Source organism: Calidris pugnax, unplaced genomic scaffold (genome assembly GCF_001431845.1).
Source record: "Calidris pugnax isolate Ruff unplaced genomic scaffold, ASM143184v1 scaffold103, whole genome shotgun sequence".
Taxonomy (NCBI): Eukaryota; Metazoa; Chordata; class Aves; order Charadriiformes; family Scolopacidae; genus Calidris; species Calidris pugnax.
In genome coordinates, this window is record NW_015090990.1 from 13,548,003 (window position 1) to 13,567,549 (window position 19,547).

Below are 19,547 nucleotides of genomic sequence, written 5' to 3' on the forward strand. Positions count from 1 at the left end.
ACATTGAAACACTTGTGAAGAAGTTGCAGTGATTCATATGAAAAAATAAAGTTTTTAAAGAGAAGAGTAAGCATTGCATTCCTCAGCAGAGGTATCTATCAAGGTCACTAATATAAAGATATATCTATCAAAGTCACTAACGTGGTTGAATGAAAGTTTGGGGCATAATGCTGGAGTCTCAGTCGTGTTTTCTGATGCACAGCATTTCAAGAAAGAGAAGTATTAATAAATTCTTAAATGGTAATCCAAAACAAGTACTTCTACTTATTACCTGGTATTTTGCTGTATGAGTTTATGCATTGGTCGTAGTGGTAAAGTAACTTTCTTTACCTTCTGTTCAACGTGGGCCGTTTGTGAGCTGAGCCCAGGAAAACTGCATGTGGGAAAAAGAGTTTGGAGGTGCCTCTTCTGCTGAGCTCCCAGTCAGCCTCTCCCCAGGGTCCCGAGGAATTTGATGCATTTCGAAAGTAACAAATGTTCTTGCAAGCAGCGGCTTTGAGGGCTGAGCACCAGAGGTCTCCCAGGACTGGCTTGGACAGTTCCCACATGGGAGGATGCAGGGAAAGGATAAAAAGGTTGGGGGCCTGTTTGCTGATTCTTTCTCTCAAAATAAGGGACATGGGAGCTCCAGGAGGTTCACCACAGTTCTCACAACTCCATTCACTCCACAGTGCTCACTTGTCTCAGTCGCTAAACAAAGCCCAATGGTACAAAACAGAGGAACAAGCTTTGCTCGATCTAGTCAACTAGTTCTGGTTTAAGCTTGTGATTCTCAGTTTAACCCTGTGCAAGACAAAGTATGATGCCATCCCAGGAGAGCAGGAAATATTCCCCATAAGCTCCCAAATTAATTGCTAAACTTTGAGATTCTCCCCTCATGTCCGCATGCATGAATATTTCTTCAGCACTGTAAGAGCTATGATGAGAGCAGCACTGAGCAACATGTGGTGATGATGACATGTTCCCTGGCAGGAGAATTAGGCTCTGCACAAACACATCCAAAGGATCACCACTGGTTTTTTTTTTTTCCCTCTGTGGTGCTCCCACCAGAATAGCTGCCAGGATGTTATACCTGCAATGCCTCGCTTGCTGACTGGGGAATGGGCCATGCATGTACGTGCTGTAGTGGCTGTGCAGTAAGGAACAAACTTGAAGAACTGGATTTGTTCAAGCTCTGGACTGGACCCCTGTGATATTGATACCACCTTCTCTTTAACCTATGCAGTGCCTGCCATAACGTGCCTTGTGCCTCTGGGGCCCTGTGAATCTCTGCAACCGGACCTCAGTGCATGACCATGAGCAATACAGAGTAGAAAAAGCAGGGCACACATTCCATTCTTGAGGACATCTGATAGGGGGACCCAGCTGTGCTACACATCCATTCTCCATTAAAGCAAAGACCAGCAGCGCTGAGGAGGGTGCGAAAGGAAAGACTTGGCTCACGCGTGTTTCATAGCTACCCTCGCTATTTCGTCATTCCTGCCTCGGGCACGGTATTGCTGGTTCTGAAAATATGTCAAATGGCATCTGACTGTGGTAGACCTGTTTTACAATGACGCTTCCTACAAACCCACAGCTCTCAAACTGAAAAGGGGGAGGGCTTGCGAGAAATGAATTCTTCAGGAAGATATGGCAGATGCTTTTCTAAGAATACACCACATGATAACACATAACACTCTTGCCAAAGGGGAAAGACGAAAGGATAGATATTGCCCTGCCCACCTGAGGTCTGATGAGAATATCATTGAGAAATCATGAGAATATCATGAGAAAATCATTCAGCTCATTTTTCACTTGTTTTTCAGTTAATGTTTCGTTATCCATTTATAGCAGAGTCTTTACTCAATTGTCTGTACTTAATTATTTTGAGGGGATACTCAATTTAGAGAAATTAAACTGAGATTCACCCCCTCCCTTTTATTTTCCCTCTTCTTTCTGACTGGCAAGTTAGAGCAGTCAGCAACTGTAATTTCTCATTACAATGGCAATCACAGCCCCATTTACAAGGACTAGATATAAGATTACAAAACCCGGCCCTAAGGCAACTGTGAGGATGACCACACCATAAACGTGAAGCATGTATACGTGGGTGTATTTCAGGGACCGAAGCGGAAAAACTAGAAATGCTTTTAAGATTTGGGGCCCACTCTTTAACGTAAAAGGTATCTTATTCCTAGAAGGGGGGAACCTGGTGAGTTACTTATAAAGCCTCAGGGTGCCAAACCCCAGAGTTACGGGAACATCTGCTCAGAAAGCTTGTAAAAAAAGTTCCCTTTGCACCATTTTCCTGGGGCTAATTCTTGCTTTGGACTGACTTGTGTCTGTTGGTAAATAAAATGGATCCAGGAATGCTCCTGGGAAAACCACTCAGCTTCCAAAGCCAGGTGGCTGCACCCAAACTGCTTAACTGGAGCTGGTTCTGGAACGTCCTCACTCTGCACTTGTGGGGCCCTTCCGAGGGCATCTGCCGGCCCACCCCTGTCCCAGGGTAATGGCTAACTCCCCTCCTGCCAGCACAGCAAGCTGGTAGCTAACACTTGATCTTTGAATCTAAATGCCTTACAACACTCAGACACAGCTGCTGGAGAACACTTGTGGGTGCAGCAAGGGTATTCCTGAAGCCCAGAGCCATTCATTCCAGAACCAAGTACCTCATGGCAAACACCCAAAGCCGTGTCTGCTGCTCATACAGGCGCGTAGCAGGATTCCTCACGTCTCCCTCATTCCTGGGGCTGTGACTGATCCAGCAGGATTTACCTTACAAACACAGAGCACTGCAGTAAAATTCTGGGCACAGGACTCCTTTTTCCTGAGCTCCCTCTGAGGTCCCTGACATGCCCAGGTTTGCCTTATACTTTTGAGAGCTCAGCCCTGCTTTAACCCCATCACACTCACTTGCCATGCCTGTCTATCTCTGGAGTGAAGTGCATGTATCAGCCTCTGGAAGACATTCCCCTGCCCAAATTCAATCTTGCTGATACTTCTCACAGCAATCATTCAATCAGCCCCTCCTTCAGCCCTTTCTGTCAAAGCAAATGTGGCATTTTCATAGACTTTACTACTGCAGTCATTGCTTGGGGCCTCTAAGGTCAAAGCTGAGTAAACCTTAAGTGCCTTGCCAGGCAACTATGCAGAAATAAATTTCAATTTCAAAGATTCATTCCATTGATATATTCCCTGAGCTGTCACTGCTCACACAGCTCAGCTGTTATCACAGATCACATGCTTAGGATTTAATTATCTTCACTATACATTAAATATACTATATATGGTGTGCTGGGGAGTCAAAACTTGGAAAGATTTAAACACAAACAAAATGTACGTGGTTGAAGAGAAAACCTTGAGGAATTCTCCAGCCCTGTCTTGACTGTCAGGAGAGGTTTGTGCCAGGCAGTATTGTAGAACATGTTTTCATGATCCGCTTTACCTGATCTCAGGCAGCATGGCCAGGAAAAGGCAGCGCCATCCAGACTGGCCCCTCTGGCCTCCAGCTGCGCCACCCCACCCCCTTGTGCTGGCACTGGGATTAATTTGGCTGTGGGATAAACTAGATCAGGGAAAGGATTTAGCTTGCACAGCTGCACAAGGGCCAGTGCTGCTACAGGGGAGGGCAAGCCACAGGGCTTGGGGTTTTATGGGGCAGGGAATGATCCTGCCCATTTTGCTAGCAGTTGTGATGCCCTTCCATGGGCTCAGGCTGTTGCTGAAATCACACCAGCAGAATAGGGGCCCTTCTGTGTGATGAGATAATTCAGGCATTATGCAGTGTCTTCTCACTCAGATCACAGTAATAAATACAGTAAACCCCCACAAGTTTAATAAATTAAAAACTGGCAGTTTTGGCCTGCCTGAGGGAAATGCTGAGGTGGGAGGGTGACAGTCACTGTAGCTTAAGAGATAAGAATGGGGCCATGGCAGTGACACACACCTAACCGTTGGACTTGCTGTAGGCCAGTCCTCCCTTGGTGGGGAAGGCTTAGTGCTGCCTTGTGTGAAGGTGGGGTCATGACAGGAATCTTTCAGCAGTTTAAAAGCAGCACAGCAGTGCCTACACTGAACATGTGCCCACAGTGTAACAGCAGAGGTGGCCCTGTTGTTGGTAAACAGCACTGCTCACTGAGGAGAATTTCCTCTTGGAGGTTGATGGTTGCCAATGCAAATTAGAGCTGCCTGCAGCCTGCAGCTAAAGAGCACAAGGACAAAGTTTTTGTCATGTCTTAACCATAAGTCAAGCCACATGAAATGTGATTGCCCATGAAGACATGTTGACTGTCTGGGCTTCACAATGTCCCTGAAATGAGCACAAACAGCTCAGAAAATAAGGTGCCACCAGTTACGCCCTTCTCTAGCCTGCTCTGGAAGGACTGGAGCTCTTGGTGGCATGGGGATTAAAGAACCTATCCGTCCTTGATAAAAAAATACTGTGGTATCTGCCCTCGCTTTCCTGCTAAATGGATGATGGCTGCTGTAGGCAGCCACTCTTCTATAAAACTTCCAGCTATCAAGGTGGAAAAATGGCTAACAATTATGCAAACAGCTATGCTAGGCATTTACATAGCTTAGAGTGTACAAACTCTAGCTGTGGCCTTTCTGACATTTGCTATTAAGCCAGGTTACTGGGCTTGAAGAAACTACGGGCACTTAATTAAGATAACAAAGTGAATCCCAAGAACAGCAAAGGCAGGTTGTATAAAAATGCAGTTAATCTCTGAAAGTGCTGGGTAAGTGTAATACCATGCACACAGCGTGCATGCGGCTGCTGTCCATTCTAGTGCAAAGAGAAGATGGGTGCTCAGCTGGGACACCCAGGACGCCACCCCAGGGCCCTGCTGGCCCTCTGCGTGAACGAGAGGTGCAGGAAAGAGAACACAACATGTCTTGTGCAAACCGCAAGCAGGAATATTAAAATCAAGTGGCAGGTGTGTTCCTCTTTAAGGTGAGCTGAAGATGCCGGTAGTATGTGGGTGAATGAGGCCAGGGTCCTGCCTCAGAGAGGCTGCTGGGGAGTGAGAGACTGTGATTCACTTTAGGAGAGCGTTGGTGGACTGTGAGGAGGAGGCTGGCAGCCCTTGCTTCCCACCACGCTCACTCATGCAGCATCTGCAGTCATGCGACAGCGAAGGGGAAGATGAAGAAAACGGGGTGGCTGCAAGAGGAGGGGGAGAGCAAAGCTTCTTCCTTTCCCCCTTCTGCTTCTGGACCCTCAATTTGAGCTTCTGTGTCTAATTTCTGTTGTGTTTCTCAGTGTTTCCCATGAGATCCACCTGCAAGGCCAGACCTCTGTGTGGAGAATCCCTTTCTCCCTATGCCAAACAAGAATGTTTGCTCTTCTACAGATCCTGAGTAAGAGTGGCCAACAGGCCATCCCTGCCATCCCTGCACTCCTGCTACCTGGGGGTGCCATGGGTGCAACAGGGGCAGGTGGCTGCTCCTCACGTTTCCTGCTGACACATCAGAGCGAGTAACTTCATGAACCAAGTCATTTAACTATTTCTGTCCTCCCAGCTGCAGTTACCTCACAGGATGGTAGCATGTGATATCTTGAAAGATAAAGAATATTTTGTTGTAAGCAAAGTAAAACTAGAGAAGATCAATGGTGGTAGTCAGGGGAAAATGAGCTGAAAACCATAGACAAGGCAAAAGTCTGAATAATCAGATGGGTGAGGAGGGTTATAGTGTGCAAGCGAAGAGACATTGAGTCACATTGGAAGCTTGTACCATAAAATTATCTATACCTATTTCCCAGAAGGTGATTAGTTTGCATAATTCAGAATTTTTATGAACAGTGTTCATTGGAACTTGATGAATAATTAATTTTTTTGTTTCGTTGGCAAATTTGGAAAGTCAAGAGGACTCATTTCAATCCGACTGAAAGGAAAAAAAATTGATTTTTTTTGTGAATTGAAAAGTAAAACAAATAATAATTTAGAGGCTTCAAATGAGACATTTGTTCCTAAAAAAAGTTAATGCTTCATTTTGATGGTGGCTATTTAAATGTCATTCAAATATTTAAAAATTACAGGGATTTTTGAAAGAAAATGTTGCTTTGAACAAGAAAAATAAAGTAATTTCATTTGAAAAACCACAAGAACTATTTCATTGGAAATTCTGAAGGTTTTTTTTCTTGATATTAACAAATATGATCATACTGCCAAGCTCCTGAAATATATTACTATCTCCTATCCCAGCCTTTTGGCTGCAGAAGTTCTTTTCAAAAACAAAAGCCCCATTCCCAAGCTTGACAGTTTATCACGAAAATCCAAACTTCTCAAGACTCCAGAGCCTGCAGCTCCACGTGTCTCCTGCTCCTCAGTGGCCCAGAAACTCAAGAAAACATTAATCAGTTACTGTAATGACACAGACAGAAATGATAGCTGCACTCTCTCCAGAGCCTGCATTCACCAGCTCAGTGTGTTATGACTTTGTACACAGTCTACTATTAAATAGTTTGCAAACGAAATTACTCTGGTTTCAGGATGCAGTATTCAAAAAGCAACAACAAAAGCACTCTAAATAGCTTTTGGAGTTAAATCCCTTCAAGTCAGGAAGGGGTGGTGCTGTAGTTCCATAGCTATTGAAGGAATGGAGGAATGGAAATGAAGGGAGACCGAGTCCTGCCTAACCCCTCTAGCCCAAGGACCCTGGTACAGAGGTGCCATGTATTTTCACTGAATCTTGACCTCTGGCAAAACTCAACACGGGCTGATATATCAGGCAGGTAATATTGCAGCAATGCCACTTGCTGGGGCAGCAAAATTTGTTGATGCAGTTAGGACCTCAAAAGTAATGAGAACCAGGCCTTCTGCTTTACACTTTTTCTTTTATGAGACGTAAGTTGGTTGCTGATGCTTGAAAAATCATAAAAAGTGGGTTAATACAATGGCCATTTAAATGAGCAAGCATAGCAAAAAACCTTAGGAAGTGAAACTTTCTCAAGAAAGCTCTGCTGAACTGCAGATGCTCTTGCTGCAAAGAGTTCCCTTCACATTTTTTTCATTTCACCCAGTACTGGTTCTAGGCAGAAAAAAGACAAAATTACATTTTGCCAGTACGTAAAACGCCTTTGTTTTCTTTGCAAAAGGGGTGATGATTTAAAAATGAAAAATATTGTTGGTGGGGGCTTGAAAAAGGCTTTAGGAAAAGATGCACATGCATAGTCTCAAAAATTTCCCCTTTCCTTCAACATTTCACCAAAATTATAAAATTCAAAACATTTCCCCCCATTTTGCGTAGGGCTTGGTTTTCATTGGACCCCATCCAACACTTTTGTTTTCTTTGTATGAACCAGATACAATCTCACTGTTATCTAAAAGAAAAATTCCCCAACTGGTGTGTTACCCACAAGCCCATCCTCCTTTTTAAGCCCTCTTACTGATTTTTCAGCCCTGTTTCATAATCTCTTTCCCCCCTAGAAACACATTTTCAAACCTCCTTAATTCTCTCCATCCCTAGCACCCAGGGCAACCTAACTGCCTTCTATCTGTTATTTCTGTGGCCAAAACATCAAGAATTCTTTTGGATGCTGGATCTGAACTTTAAAATGTAGGATTTCCTAGCTGGGTTTTCAGGTGATGATAGTTGGAGGAGGCATCTGGAGCTATGAAGAAGCACTTTAGTTGGATGCTCACTGCAATCAGAGCTTTATAGCAGGCAGTAATCAGTGCTCAACTCAAATAACCAGGAATGCAAGGTGGCCACACTCACACATCCAAGTTAATATTCTTAGAGTTGCTATAGAGGTGATTATATAAGAATATGAAAAAGATAAAACTTCTAGGGATTGGTAATATCTGTCAGCAAACAGGTATAGTAAGAAAGAGCTTCTGAACAGAGAGGTGGAGGATCGTCAGCTTTTTCAAATTATCACTTTGGCTAATGAAAGACTCAGCCTCATCCAGCCTCCCTGGCATTTCAGGGCTTTGTTTTCATAGCCCTGGTAGAGACTTTGGGAAAGGGGAATTGCTAAGTCCTAGAAATGTGGTTTCAAGTACTTCGTAATCTAGGGAAGACAAAGGGAGTTTGAGTTATCACTAAGGTAAGGGTAAGGCTTTGTACATGAGATAAGGTTCTGCGGTGAAGAGTGGGTTGAACAACAAATCCTGCAGCTGATACTTTTTTGGAAGGTATATGACCTGCGTTTAGTTTGCTGACTCACATGGTGCCAGTCACTAACCCTGTGCTTGGCTACAGCATCCCATTTGCAGAGAGGTCTGGGTTACAGGGGGACAATTTCAATTTTTTTTTGCAACTGCCATACTTCAAAAGCAATAAGATTCTTGCAAAGTATGGGATTTATTCTACAATCTTCGCTTTCCAGAGCCTCCAGTTAGAATAACACATATTCTAATGAAAACTCTCAAGCCTTGCACACATCACTGTAAACTTTCCGTAACATGTGGTTGCCCATGGACCGAAGGCAAACAGATCGAGCATATCACTTCCATACATCAGGGCATCAAGCCTACAGATCTTAGACCCAATTACCAGGAACAGGTTCTTTGACAAGCTCCAAATAGGCAATCTATAGTAAAGCTATTATTCATTCTGTGGGTTTTGTAGGTAAAACTGCAAGGAAAGAGGCAAGGAGAAGGTGTGGGAAGCAGAAAAGTGAGGTGAGTTTATAGCAAGGAGGGATTCTGAAGTGGTCCCCATCACTCAGTGCTGTGTTTCCATGCCACCTTGCTCTGTCATGCAAATTTTAAAGAGTATTACTGACAGGCATGTAGGTGGTGTGCTATCTTGTCATTACTATAATGTGTTTTCATTGGTAGTGGCTTCTGGGCAGGTTTTGTCTGGGAATATGCTTCATTCACAGCCTAACAGTGACATCTGAAAGCACTGAAAAGCTACATATATCCTTCACTGATCCAGCCACTCCTATGTCTCCCCAAAACATCCTTTCCCCTCTTGGTATTCTTATTTCCCTATCTCCATCTCATCAAGAGCCCTTTGATATTTCCACACCACATCTTAGTGTGGATATGGTTGAGTGTGACAAAGTACCTTTAGAAGCCTTAGCCCATGATCAATATTCACCTCAACTGCTGAAACGTTCTCTTCTCTGGCCTTTACAAACTTTGGCTCACTGCTATGTACTTAAAATGTTACTGTGAACTTGTCAATTTGAACACCTTGTTTTTCCCTTTGTGTCTGTCCACTGGCTTCCCCCTTCTGCTATATTACTAAGTTTCCTTCCTTAATTTAATTTATTTTCCAGCCCATCCTATTCTAACCATTGGGTCTCATTCACTCTTTAGAAATGGCCCCCAGAATTTGATTGGCAAACAAAGTGGATCTTCGTTACCCACTTGCCATTGATTCAAAGTGGTGCTTTAGAATGTGCTCTGTGCCATCCCTTGGTTTTGAACAGAACTTCCCAATGTGAGCTTAGGAAAATGCCTTTCCTTGTCAGGTATCCTGTCTTTCAAATATCTGGATTCTCTGTATGTCCACTAACTGCAGCACTATCTCCTTTATGTAAACTTCCTTCAGTCCTTTGCTTTATAAACTTTAAATATAAAGGTTTAATTCTAGGTTTTCAAGGAGTCCTGCTTTGCTCTTGTAGTTTGAAATGACATAAAACTTTGTTTTTAAAAAATCAGGAACTTAATTAGCCTTGGGAAAACTGGAAGTAGGCTCTTAAGCTCTATATCTTTTTACTGCTTAAAAAGATTTCTTGCCCATCTCATTTTTGAGAACAGCACTCCTTACATGTCTTCAGCAAAGCTTTATAATGATTTTTTTCTTGTGTCCCTCATTAAATGCAAACTGCAGTACTGTCAGAGCCGGAGACTATCAGAAATACAGCCACCTTTTGCTGTTTTTCATTTTTTCAACGCTTTAAGAAATAAGGGGAAGCAGAATTGTGGAATCACAGAATCACGGAATTGTCAGAGTTGGAAGGGACCTCTAGAGATCATCTAGTCCAACTCCCCTGCCAAAGCAGGGTTGCCCAGAGCACATCACTCAGGACTGCATCCAGGCGGGTCTTGAATATCTCCAGAGAAGGGGACTCCACAGCCTCCCTGGGCAGCCTGTTCCAGGGCTCTGTCACCCGCACTGTAAAGAAGTTTTTTTCTCATATTTGAATGGAACTTCCCATGTTCCAGCTTGTGCCCATTGCCCCTCATCCTGTCACTGGGAACCACTGAAAAGAGTCTGGCTCCATCCTCCTTCAACCCAACCTTTAGATACTTATAAGCATTAATAAGGTCTCCCTTCAGCTTTCTCTTCTCCAGGCTAAAGAGTCCCAGCTCTCTCAGCCTGTCCTCATCAGGGAGATCCTCCAATCCCTCTATCATCTTTGTTGCCCTACACTGGACTCTCTCCAGTAGTTCCCTGTCTTTCTTGAACTGGGGAGCCCAGAACTGGACACAATATACCAGTTGTGGCCTTGCCAGTGTGGAGTAGAGGGGGAGAATGACCTCCCTTAACCTACTGGCCACACTCTCCCCAATGCAGCCCAGGATTCCATTGGCCCTCTTGGCAACAGGGGCACATTGCTGGCTCATGAACCATTTACTATCCACCAGGACCCCCAGATCCTTCTTCTCAGAAGTGCTTTCCAGCAGGTCCACCCCTAACTCATATTGGTGCCTGGGGTTCTTCCTCCCCAGGTGCAGGACGCTACACTTGTCCTTGTTGAACCTCATTAGGTTCTTTGTCCAGCTCTCCAGCCTGTCCAGGTCACACTGGACAGCAGTACAGCCCTCTGGAGTGTCAGCCACCCCTTCTAGTTTGGTATCATCAGTGAACTTGCTGAGGATACACTCTGTTCCCTTGTTCCAGGTCATTGATGAATATGTGGAACAAGACTGGACCGAGTATTGACCACTGGGGGACACCACTGGTTACAGGCCTCCAACTCAACCCTGCTCCATTAATCATAACCCTCTGAGTTCTGTCACACAGCCAGCTCTCAATCCATCCCACCGTCCCCTCATCTAACCCACACTTCCTCAGTTTCCTAATGAGGATGTTATGGGAGACAGTGTCAAAAGCCTTGCTGAAGTCAAGGTAGATGACATCTGCTGCTCTCCCCTCATCCAGCCAACCAGTTATGACATCATAGAAGGCTGTCAGATTGGTTAAGCATGATTTGCCCTTGGTAAATCCATGCTGACCCCTTCCAATAACTTCCTGTAAGAAGTAAAACCTTTCCCCAGTATTTCTCTATGTCTCCACAGCTGCAGCTTGTTACAGGGTATACTTAACTGCTTTATTTTTAGACTATGTATAGACTATGACAAAGAACATGCAGCAAACCCAGCCAGGTAAGGCATACAATTCAGACCTTCAAGACTAACCTGGGAACTGTTAGCATGAAAAGTTGGGAGCCAATTTTCTCTCTGTATTAGATAACTATAGATGCCCTGAGTTTCAGGAAAGTCTGTTGGATATAATGAAATTTACGGTAGGGGAAGCAAAGCCTAGACCCCAGAAAGTAAATACCAAAACCTGTAGCACAAAGAAAAAGGATGCTCACACATCTACCCACACCTCAAATCCTTCTGGACGATCTGCTGGTCAGCAGAAGTGCCCAAGAAGACTAACCCTGTGTGTCCTGTGAAGTATTGGATGGAGAATTTCCCAGCTAGTGCTGTTCCCACCTCTGCAGAAGCTGGACTGAGGGCACAGGTTTAGGTCTAGAGAGTGGTGTCTGTAAACCCAGGTTAGAAGCTGACAGAAAGGCCACATTTCTGAGAGACTTAAAGATCGGTGGTTTTGTGATGTGAATTGTGGTTCCTTCAGGAACCAAGAGTGATCCACCAAACTTGGTCATATCTAGGCCTTTACTTACACTAATCGGGTTTTAGTCCTTTAATGGTAATGAAACTTTTTTTTTTCCAGTCATTGTGTTATTTCCTTTTCTCTTTACCTATTGTTTTGTAGAAAAGATTTTTTCTTCAGCCATACCACTTCGAGGTCTGGATATTTTTTTCAAATGACAGTGCATTTCAAAACCCCAATAGGCTTGTGGCAAACTAACATGGTAAAAACGTGAACTGTTTAACATAATAAGACATGATCTCACATTCTGAGTTTAACAAAATATCCTGAAACCAGGTACTTATGCAAATGATAACCTTCTCTTCTCCCCATTACATCTCAAGCAGCTCACCAAGCAAGTTCCTGTCACAGAGTAAAAAAACATGGCCAGCATGAGACAGGCTTTAAAATGCGAAAATAATTTTTTTAATAATATTTTGAAATGGGAATTCTGACAGGCAGTCAGCAGGAAGGTTTGCCCTAACAACTGTTCAATGAAGAAAAGCAATTCAAATCACTAAAATGTGAGCGACTAACCCAAAATGAGAAAGAAAGTTACATGAGAAACCTAGTTATTTAACTTACTAGCAATCTGACTAATCATAGTACTGTAGTCCAGTGTTCGGTGTAAATTGTGTGTTCTTCTCTGAGCTAAGTTCAAAGAGGCCATGAGACATGAACCACTCCTAAGCTGATTCCTCAGTTTAAGGCTCTGCAGCGTAGCTCTGCCAGGCCCTCCGTCCCCTCCCCTGCTCTGACACTTTGGTATGGTAGCATATGTAGACTATAAAGGTTTCCTGTGACCTGTAGATTAATATCACCCTTAAGACCAGAGAGTACTGTAATATAAGTACACGTATTAAAGGAAAGATTTCTCTTACACTGAGCTTTTGGATACGACAAGTGCAAAGGTCAGGCTGTTGGAAACAGCATGAGGAATATCCTTCCTGCAAGACCTTCTGAATTGCAAAGTCAAAGGGAGGGCTCTTCTTTCACCCGTTCCCTCACCCTGGCCCTAGGCCATGTGTCAGGTTCTAGTTACTGGGAAAGGGTGGAAGAGAAAAAAGTTCTCCAGATGAGGAATCAGGGCAGCTAGATACACAGACAAGAAGGCACAGTAACTAGGTAAGATAGGTCCTATGGCTGTAGCCCACAAAGCATGGCTGTGAAATACAGAGAAGGTGGACAAAGCAGAAGTCCAGAGACTCTTCATCAGCTGAAGAGTAGCTAGAAAAGAAGCACAGCAGAGGCAAGAGGCATCTCCAGCAATTCTTGTGGATCTGATTTTAGCAGGAGAACTCATTCAGTTACTGATACCTCGTTCCATGCCATAACTGAGCTGAGAAGGATTGGAGCAGCGAAGGAGAGATATTATTTGGAACAAGATCTCTGCTTTACTGCATCAATCATCTGCTATCTGCATACATTAACTCAAGATCCAAAGTCTAATTAGCAAGGATAGAGGGTACCATAGCAAGATGACCTCTATCCATTGGAAGGAGGATACTCTGGGCTCACCTCAGGCTGCCCTGACTGTGAAGACGGAGACAACTTCAAGAGACTCCGCAGGGAGACATATTGTGCTTTAGAAGAGCAGTAAGCAATAACATGAGGTTGTTAAGGAAGGACAAGGATAAAAAATAAAAAGTGGTTGATCTGAAAAGGCACCCTGATAACAAAAGAGCCAGGAAGAAAGATGAATACCACTGGAAACAATGTTTACCAGAGCAGTCTCAATTGCCAGAGAGAGGAGTGCCAGAGAGCTACCTCTCACTTGAGCTGTGTAAGACACTGTGGATGCGTGAGGCAGTGAGCACCAAGTTTTACAAGGCAAACCTTTGCAAGTGTTGGTAGTTAATTACACCATCAAATTGCAGTCTCAATCAATTATCAGGAGATGATATTATGGTTTATGAGGCTCAAATGCACCATTTAACTGCATACAAACCCCAAGCCCGAAAGACACATAGGACAGGTAATTTGGTTACTACTCTGGATATGAAAATGTCAGGCATAACCTGGAAATTTCATGCCAAAAATCTCACTGATATTCTGGTACATGATGGCATTTATTTAATAATAAATTGATTTAAGCTTGTTTAACCAGTAGTATGGGACTGATCCATTATTAGGGTGCAGTTTTTCATTTTCCCATAGCCATATATTTATTTATCATCAGTTCTGTTTTGAATGCTGGGTAAGATAAAACTGATTGTGAATCTGTCATTACAAACAATTGTTGCATCACGTAAGTATGGAAGCAGTAAATTCATTTATATCGTTAGATATTTCTGTGATTTCAAGATCAGATATTTATCTTCTATCTTTGGATTGGGCAGGCTACTGTTCAAAAGCTAATGCTGTTAGTTTTTCTAGGTCACAATCAAAAAGTAGGTCTTTGCAATCTACTATATCTACATAAATAAGTGATGAAGCACCTTCTAAAAGAACTTCTCAAAGTGTGGGCAAAAAAAGAACGTTGACCTTCAGCGTAACTTCATTTTTATGAAATTCTTTAGGCAATGACTCGCGGATATGACAGTCTAACACATAAAAAAGCAAAATGATTTTCAGACCTTACAGGACTTTTAAAAGGCCAGTAGGTGAAAACTGTTTCACTGAGATTTGAAGTGATGCAGGTGCTCTAAGCAAAGATAGCAATAATCAAAGCTCCTGCAGTGTTTTTCATCTGTTGATCTCAAGGTACTTAGACAGTAAAGTCCGTAGGTCGGGAAAGCATTGCATATATGTGGGTCATTAGCTATAAACCTAGATAGATTTTTTTTTTTCTTGGAAACAGGAAAGCCTAAAGAAGAAAGCTGGGTATGATTCGAGTCACATTGCTGATATGAAAAGATGAAGTCGTTGCAAGTGCAATTGGTGTTTTGAAGGGGGCAGCATTTTTTAAACATCAAAAGCACTAACACTAAAGTAAGCAAAGAAATTGGGGGCGGAGTGAAGTCCTCCATAAAAAAGCTGTCTCGCACTGATTGACTGTGCCACACTAGGCACAAATACAGTTGTCTGTGTGTTGTCCTATTAGAAAATACCTGATGACTGCTAAAATATTCAGTCCTGTGATTGTGCAAGCTGGCAGAACCAAAGGGCCTGAACTGCTCTATTGGATGATTACCTTTCCTCTCCCAATTCTTAAAGCAGAATGGATGGCAGTTTCAGATTGAATATGTATTTTCCATCTGCTGAATAGTTGTTTTTGTTCATACTGTTTGAGGTTAACTGTGCACGTACTAATCAAACCCACTACTTCCTTTCTTGTAAAACCAAAACAAAGCTTCATATTACTTTCAGGTACAGCATCTGGGATCAAAGCTATATATACACACACTGACTCTGTGTGGGTTCAAACATTTCGAAGATTCAGTATCCTGAAAGGTGTCGCCTTTTTTCCAGTCCTGAGAGTTCCAGTTTGTCTTAAACTCTGAAGGCATCAGCCACCTTCAACCCCTTCAGCTTCTGTTCCAGCACAGGAATGCTCTCAATACTGGTCACCGTGGGCTTTCTCTGCACAGCCACTGCCATTGCTGAAGGTGGGTAGATGAAGGAGGCAGGGTAGCTGAGGGTGTCTACCTTTTCTCGGTTTCACATCTTTGCAGGAGAGGACTGGGTACAACAGGGAGAGGAAGATGACTGGGACTTCTCCATAGGGCAGTGTGGGAACAAGGTCTTGGGGCACTGTGAGGTATCTGGAAAACCAGACACAGACTTTAGAGCAGTAGCATCTGTAGAGAGGCTGGGCAGGATTCAGAGTAGCTCAAGGAGGAGGAAAGACTTTGGAAAAACAGGCCCTGTGAGTGACATTGTTGGCAGCTGATAACATGGATATAGAGGTTAGAATGGATGCAGGAATCCTACGCCTCTTCATCCCAAATTCTTGCACTGCAGAACTCAGGAAGATAAGCTCTGCCCCAAAATGGACTGATGTAAAATGAAATTGGACAACTGAGTCTTCACAGCTTATTGAAGCCAAAGTCAATGTCTTCCCACTGTGTAGCAGGATAGAGTACAGAAGTTGTAAAAATCAGCTAGTGGGGATGTACGTGGTACACTAGTTTCCCTTTAAGACTTGTAATTATTTTTTGCAGTACATTTATCAGGTTTTGTTATGTGTTATTATACTGTGGCTTGGAGCATATACTGTTCTTGTAGTGTGGCTTGGGAAGAGCTGGTTAAAAATAAGAAGCAAAAAGATCAAAACCAAAAATATGCAAACAGGTTTTCCATTCAGATTTACTGTTATGCTAGAGGTTCTGTTCCATGTTCCATATAGGATGTCAACCTGTTTGTTTCTAAATGTGAACATGCTTCTTTGTCTAAATTGTTTAAATGCCTAATTTTACATTTCAGATTTACCATCTGAAGTCTATTTTTTTTTGCTTTCTTACATATATTAAAAAGTTTGTGTTGCAGGAAACTGAAGCATGCAGGTCATTGCTCCAGTAAGTGTGCTAAATTACCTACTATTTAAGCAACAAGTAATTGCTGAGATTTATAATATCATTTATAGTAATCAAAGCACTTCTTGAGCTTTTAAAAGTATATTAATGCAGTGCCTCGGGGTCCTTTTTTTTGGAAGGGTTTAGAAGCATTTCTAGGAATTACCCATGGATAATAGGAGGTTGTGCAGGTTCCTACTGTGCAGGTTTCAAGTAAATGACTGCAGATCATTTCTTGACAGTTCACTTACCGTCATGCTCTTTACTTCCTTACAGTAATGGAAGTCACTCAGCCAGCAATAGTACTGGCCAACAGGCAAGGAGTCGCCAGCTTGGTGTGTAAATACAAGCACATCGGGAATGCAAAGGAAATTCGAGTGACTCTGCTTAAACAGACAGGTGACCAGTTCACTGAAATTTGTGCTTCAACCTACACAACGGAGTTTAAAATGTTCAGTGTGGAAGAGGTCATTCAGTGCCATGTTAGCCCTGGCCGAAACAACGTGACCCTCACCCTCACTGGCCTGCAGGCCAATGATACAGGTCTTTACGTCTGCAAGATGGAGCGGATGTACCCTCCACCCTATTTTATGAACAAAGGAAATGGGACGCATCTCTATGTCATTGGTAAGCCAAGGAGCCTTACAGTATTGTGATATTCCCAGGTTAAGGGAGTTGCTTTTATGTCTCAAAGGTCTTCAAAATTCTGCTTGTAAGAAGCAAGGCTCAACACTGATTCAAGCTCTGAGAACCATGATCAGCTCTTATTCCTTTCAGATCTCCCTGCACACACCTAAAGCAGGCATATTCATAACCATGCAATGTATTTAGGCAGGTATGGATGTTTGACAGCATAAACAGTACCATATATTGTACATGTACATCTAGGCAGCTAGATATATAAGTGCAGAAACAGCAGAGAGTAATGTATATGTCCTTCTACAGGACCTCCAATTTTCATTGGAGATTGAGTGGCTACGGACTCGGAACTCGGTCCTGGTATTACCCTGGCATAGCACATGCTGGAGAAAAGCAGTGTGGAGGCTGACCTATGGACTCTAGGGACTTCCTTACGAGGTTTATGTGTGACATGACTTGTGTGATATCATATGTTTTAGATCCAGAACCTTGTCCAGACACTGCCATATATCTCTGGGTATTAGGAGCTACTGCCTCAGGATTTTTTCTTTACAGTATTGTCATCTCAGCCATCCTCGTGGGCAAAGCGGTAAGTCCCATCAACTCAGCCCCATCCTGCTAATAAAACCCTTTTGTGTGATGAGGACAAGGAGAAAGAAGTGAGAACAGATTTCTCCTTTTCTCACCACCTCTGTGCAAAGCAAACTTAAAGAGGCTTCCCCTCGTGATGGTGGGGAATTCTAACTTATAGCATTTTTAACATCATAGCTAGAAATGTCTGCACAAAGACTATTGTGAAATGTAAGTCTGGGTTGCCTCTTTCCATGGGGGTCTGGAGTACTCACAGTCTGTTAGAAATAAACCTGATGACAAAACTTAAAACCAATCAGTATCCCATATTTTTCAATCCACCCTTGTTCCTAGAAGCTAAATTAAACTGTACGGTATGAATACTTCTAGTTTTGAACCAACACTGAACTTTAAAGCAGGAGCACCTTCAAAGGGCTAAATGAATGGTAGGACTCTGTTTTTTGCTAAATGGCCCCTGTAACTCCTGATTCTTCCTCAAACGGTGTTAACAGATCTACCAAGAGGGTTGACAGGGAAAGTTATCTAGAATACCTTCTACTCAATAAAGAGAGACCATCAATCAGTTTTCTCTAAAATGTGTGCTGGTCAATGATTATGCTGCAATCACTTGTTCATTTTACTGTCTTCCTGTATTTTATAGATAAAGAGAAGACGATGTCTCACTACTGGGGTCTATGTGAAAATGCCTTCTGAAAAGCTAGAGAAAAAAGTTATTCCATTCCACATCACTGTTAACTGAAACAAGACAAGACAGAAACAGTTGCCTAGCTGGGATGGAGAGTCTGCTAATTCACTTAAGTTAAAGAAATAAAATTAATTGTCTTGTTACAAAGGTGAACGGGAAGGAGAGGGAATATGCTTTGTAACTTCTGTGGTTTGGAGGAGAATAAATAGTTTATGCATTAATATTTCAAGGTTAATCCTGTCACATAAAAATGGCTGCATTAGGCCATTGATTCTTTGAATTGTATTGTACCAATATGTAGTCTATATAGTGGTCTATATAATGTATAGCATTAAGAGCTATTGCTGTTGCAGCCGAGCATCTTACTGTCAAATTTCACCATGTCTACTGATCAACTGAAATCCAAACACTATTTTGACAAAGGCTTGTGTGTCATTGCAAGGCTAATACCAGAGGCCTGGGGAGCAGAGGCAGAGGAGCACACTAATGTACAAGGAAATGTTGACTTGTTTCCCTGCATTGCTATTTATTGGTCCCATTTCTGGCATTAGTGCTCTGTGCTTCCCCAGAGGCTTCACCCTAGGCTGACAATGATGACACTGCTGCTCTAAAAGCCTGATCTAAGCTCCTTTCACTGGCATCGTGTCCCAGTAGTGCCGTGCTGGAGTTAACATTGATGGTATCTGAGCCAGTGCTGACAGCTCGGTTGGAGAGCAAGGCTGCCCAGCAGGAGCCCTCTTAGGCTGTTGCTGGGAGGAAGTTCTAGCTCTGCTGGGGCCTTGCGTTTTACAAATGCTAAATTAGCATCTGTCCAAAAGGCAGAAGTATGTTGCTGTGTTTAACTGAGTTTATTTTCCATGAAAATACTGACAGTGTATAATCTTGTTTATTAGTTATGTATCATTCAATAAAAACCTTGAAGCTTTGCCCAAATTCAAGTTCATTTCTTATTCATTATTCTCAGAAGAAACAGGAAGTGGCTACATGTTAGAAAGCAGCGATGACAAGATGAACCTTTCCCCTCTGACCCTGTGTTCTGCCCTTCTGAGGGAGCCTGTGTGATCATGCCAACACTTACTTTCTCAGCTCTCCTCCTCAGGGGGCCACCATTAAAATCTGTCAAGCCTTCAATTTTCTAGTTAAAGCCGCTGTGATGTGGTTCAGAGACGCTACCAATCACCTTTTCACTTCCAGCAAAGCTACTCGCAGGAGGTAGCTGTAACGACTTTGACAGCATCTCCTGTACGTGTTTATACAAAAACCTAGTCCTAGTTTCAAATCCTGTTTTCTTTGCACCTCTTTGACACTCTCACTCACTAAATGCTAGCCGAAACACAAAGCTGATGGAGCTTAAAACAATTTTAGTATTCTCAGCTACAACCTACTGCTTTGATTCTTTGCTATCAACA

The 19,547-nt window shown here is 42.9% G+C and overlaps 1 protein-coding gene across 1 annotated transcript; it reads left to right on the forward strand.

Annotated features, from left to right (window-relative positions):
• The first annotated feature begins 15,132 nt into the window (after nt 1-15,132).
• Nucleotides 15,133-19,071, forward strand: CTLA4 (cytotoxic T-lymphocyte-associated protein 4). Its single transcript, XM_014954246.1, has 4 exons — nt 15,133-15,317; nt 16,500-16,850; nt 17,342-17,451; nt 18,094-19,071. Exons 1-4 carry the CDS (start codon nt 15,260-15,262, stop codon nt 18,190-18,192), a joined length of 618 nt encoding a protein of 205 aa, XP_014809732.1. The 5' UTR covers nt 15,133-15,259; the 3' UTR covers nt 18,193-19,071.
• Nucleotides 19,072-19,547: the final 476 nt, after the last annotated feature.

Bases quoted from the DNA above. Each gene is read 5' to 3' on its own strand.
- CTLA4 (XM_014954246.1), top strand. From the start codon at position 15,260: ATGCTCTCAATACTGGTCACCGTGGGCTTTCTCTGCACAGCCACTGCC. The intron at 15,318-16,499 runs GTGGGTAGATGA...ACTTCCTTACAG, and splicing joins AGCCACTGCCATTGCTGAAG to TAATGGAAGTCACTCAGCCA. The intron at 17,452-18,093 runs GTAAGTCCCATC...TGTATTTTATAG, and splicing joins CCATCCTCGTGGGCAAAGCG to ATAAAGAGAAGACGATGTCT.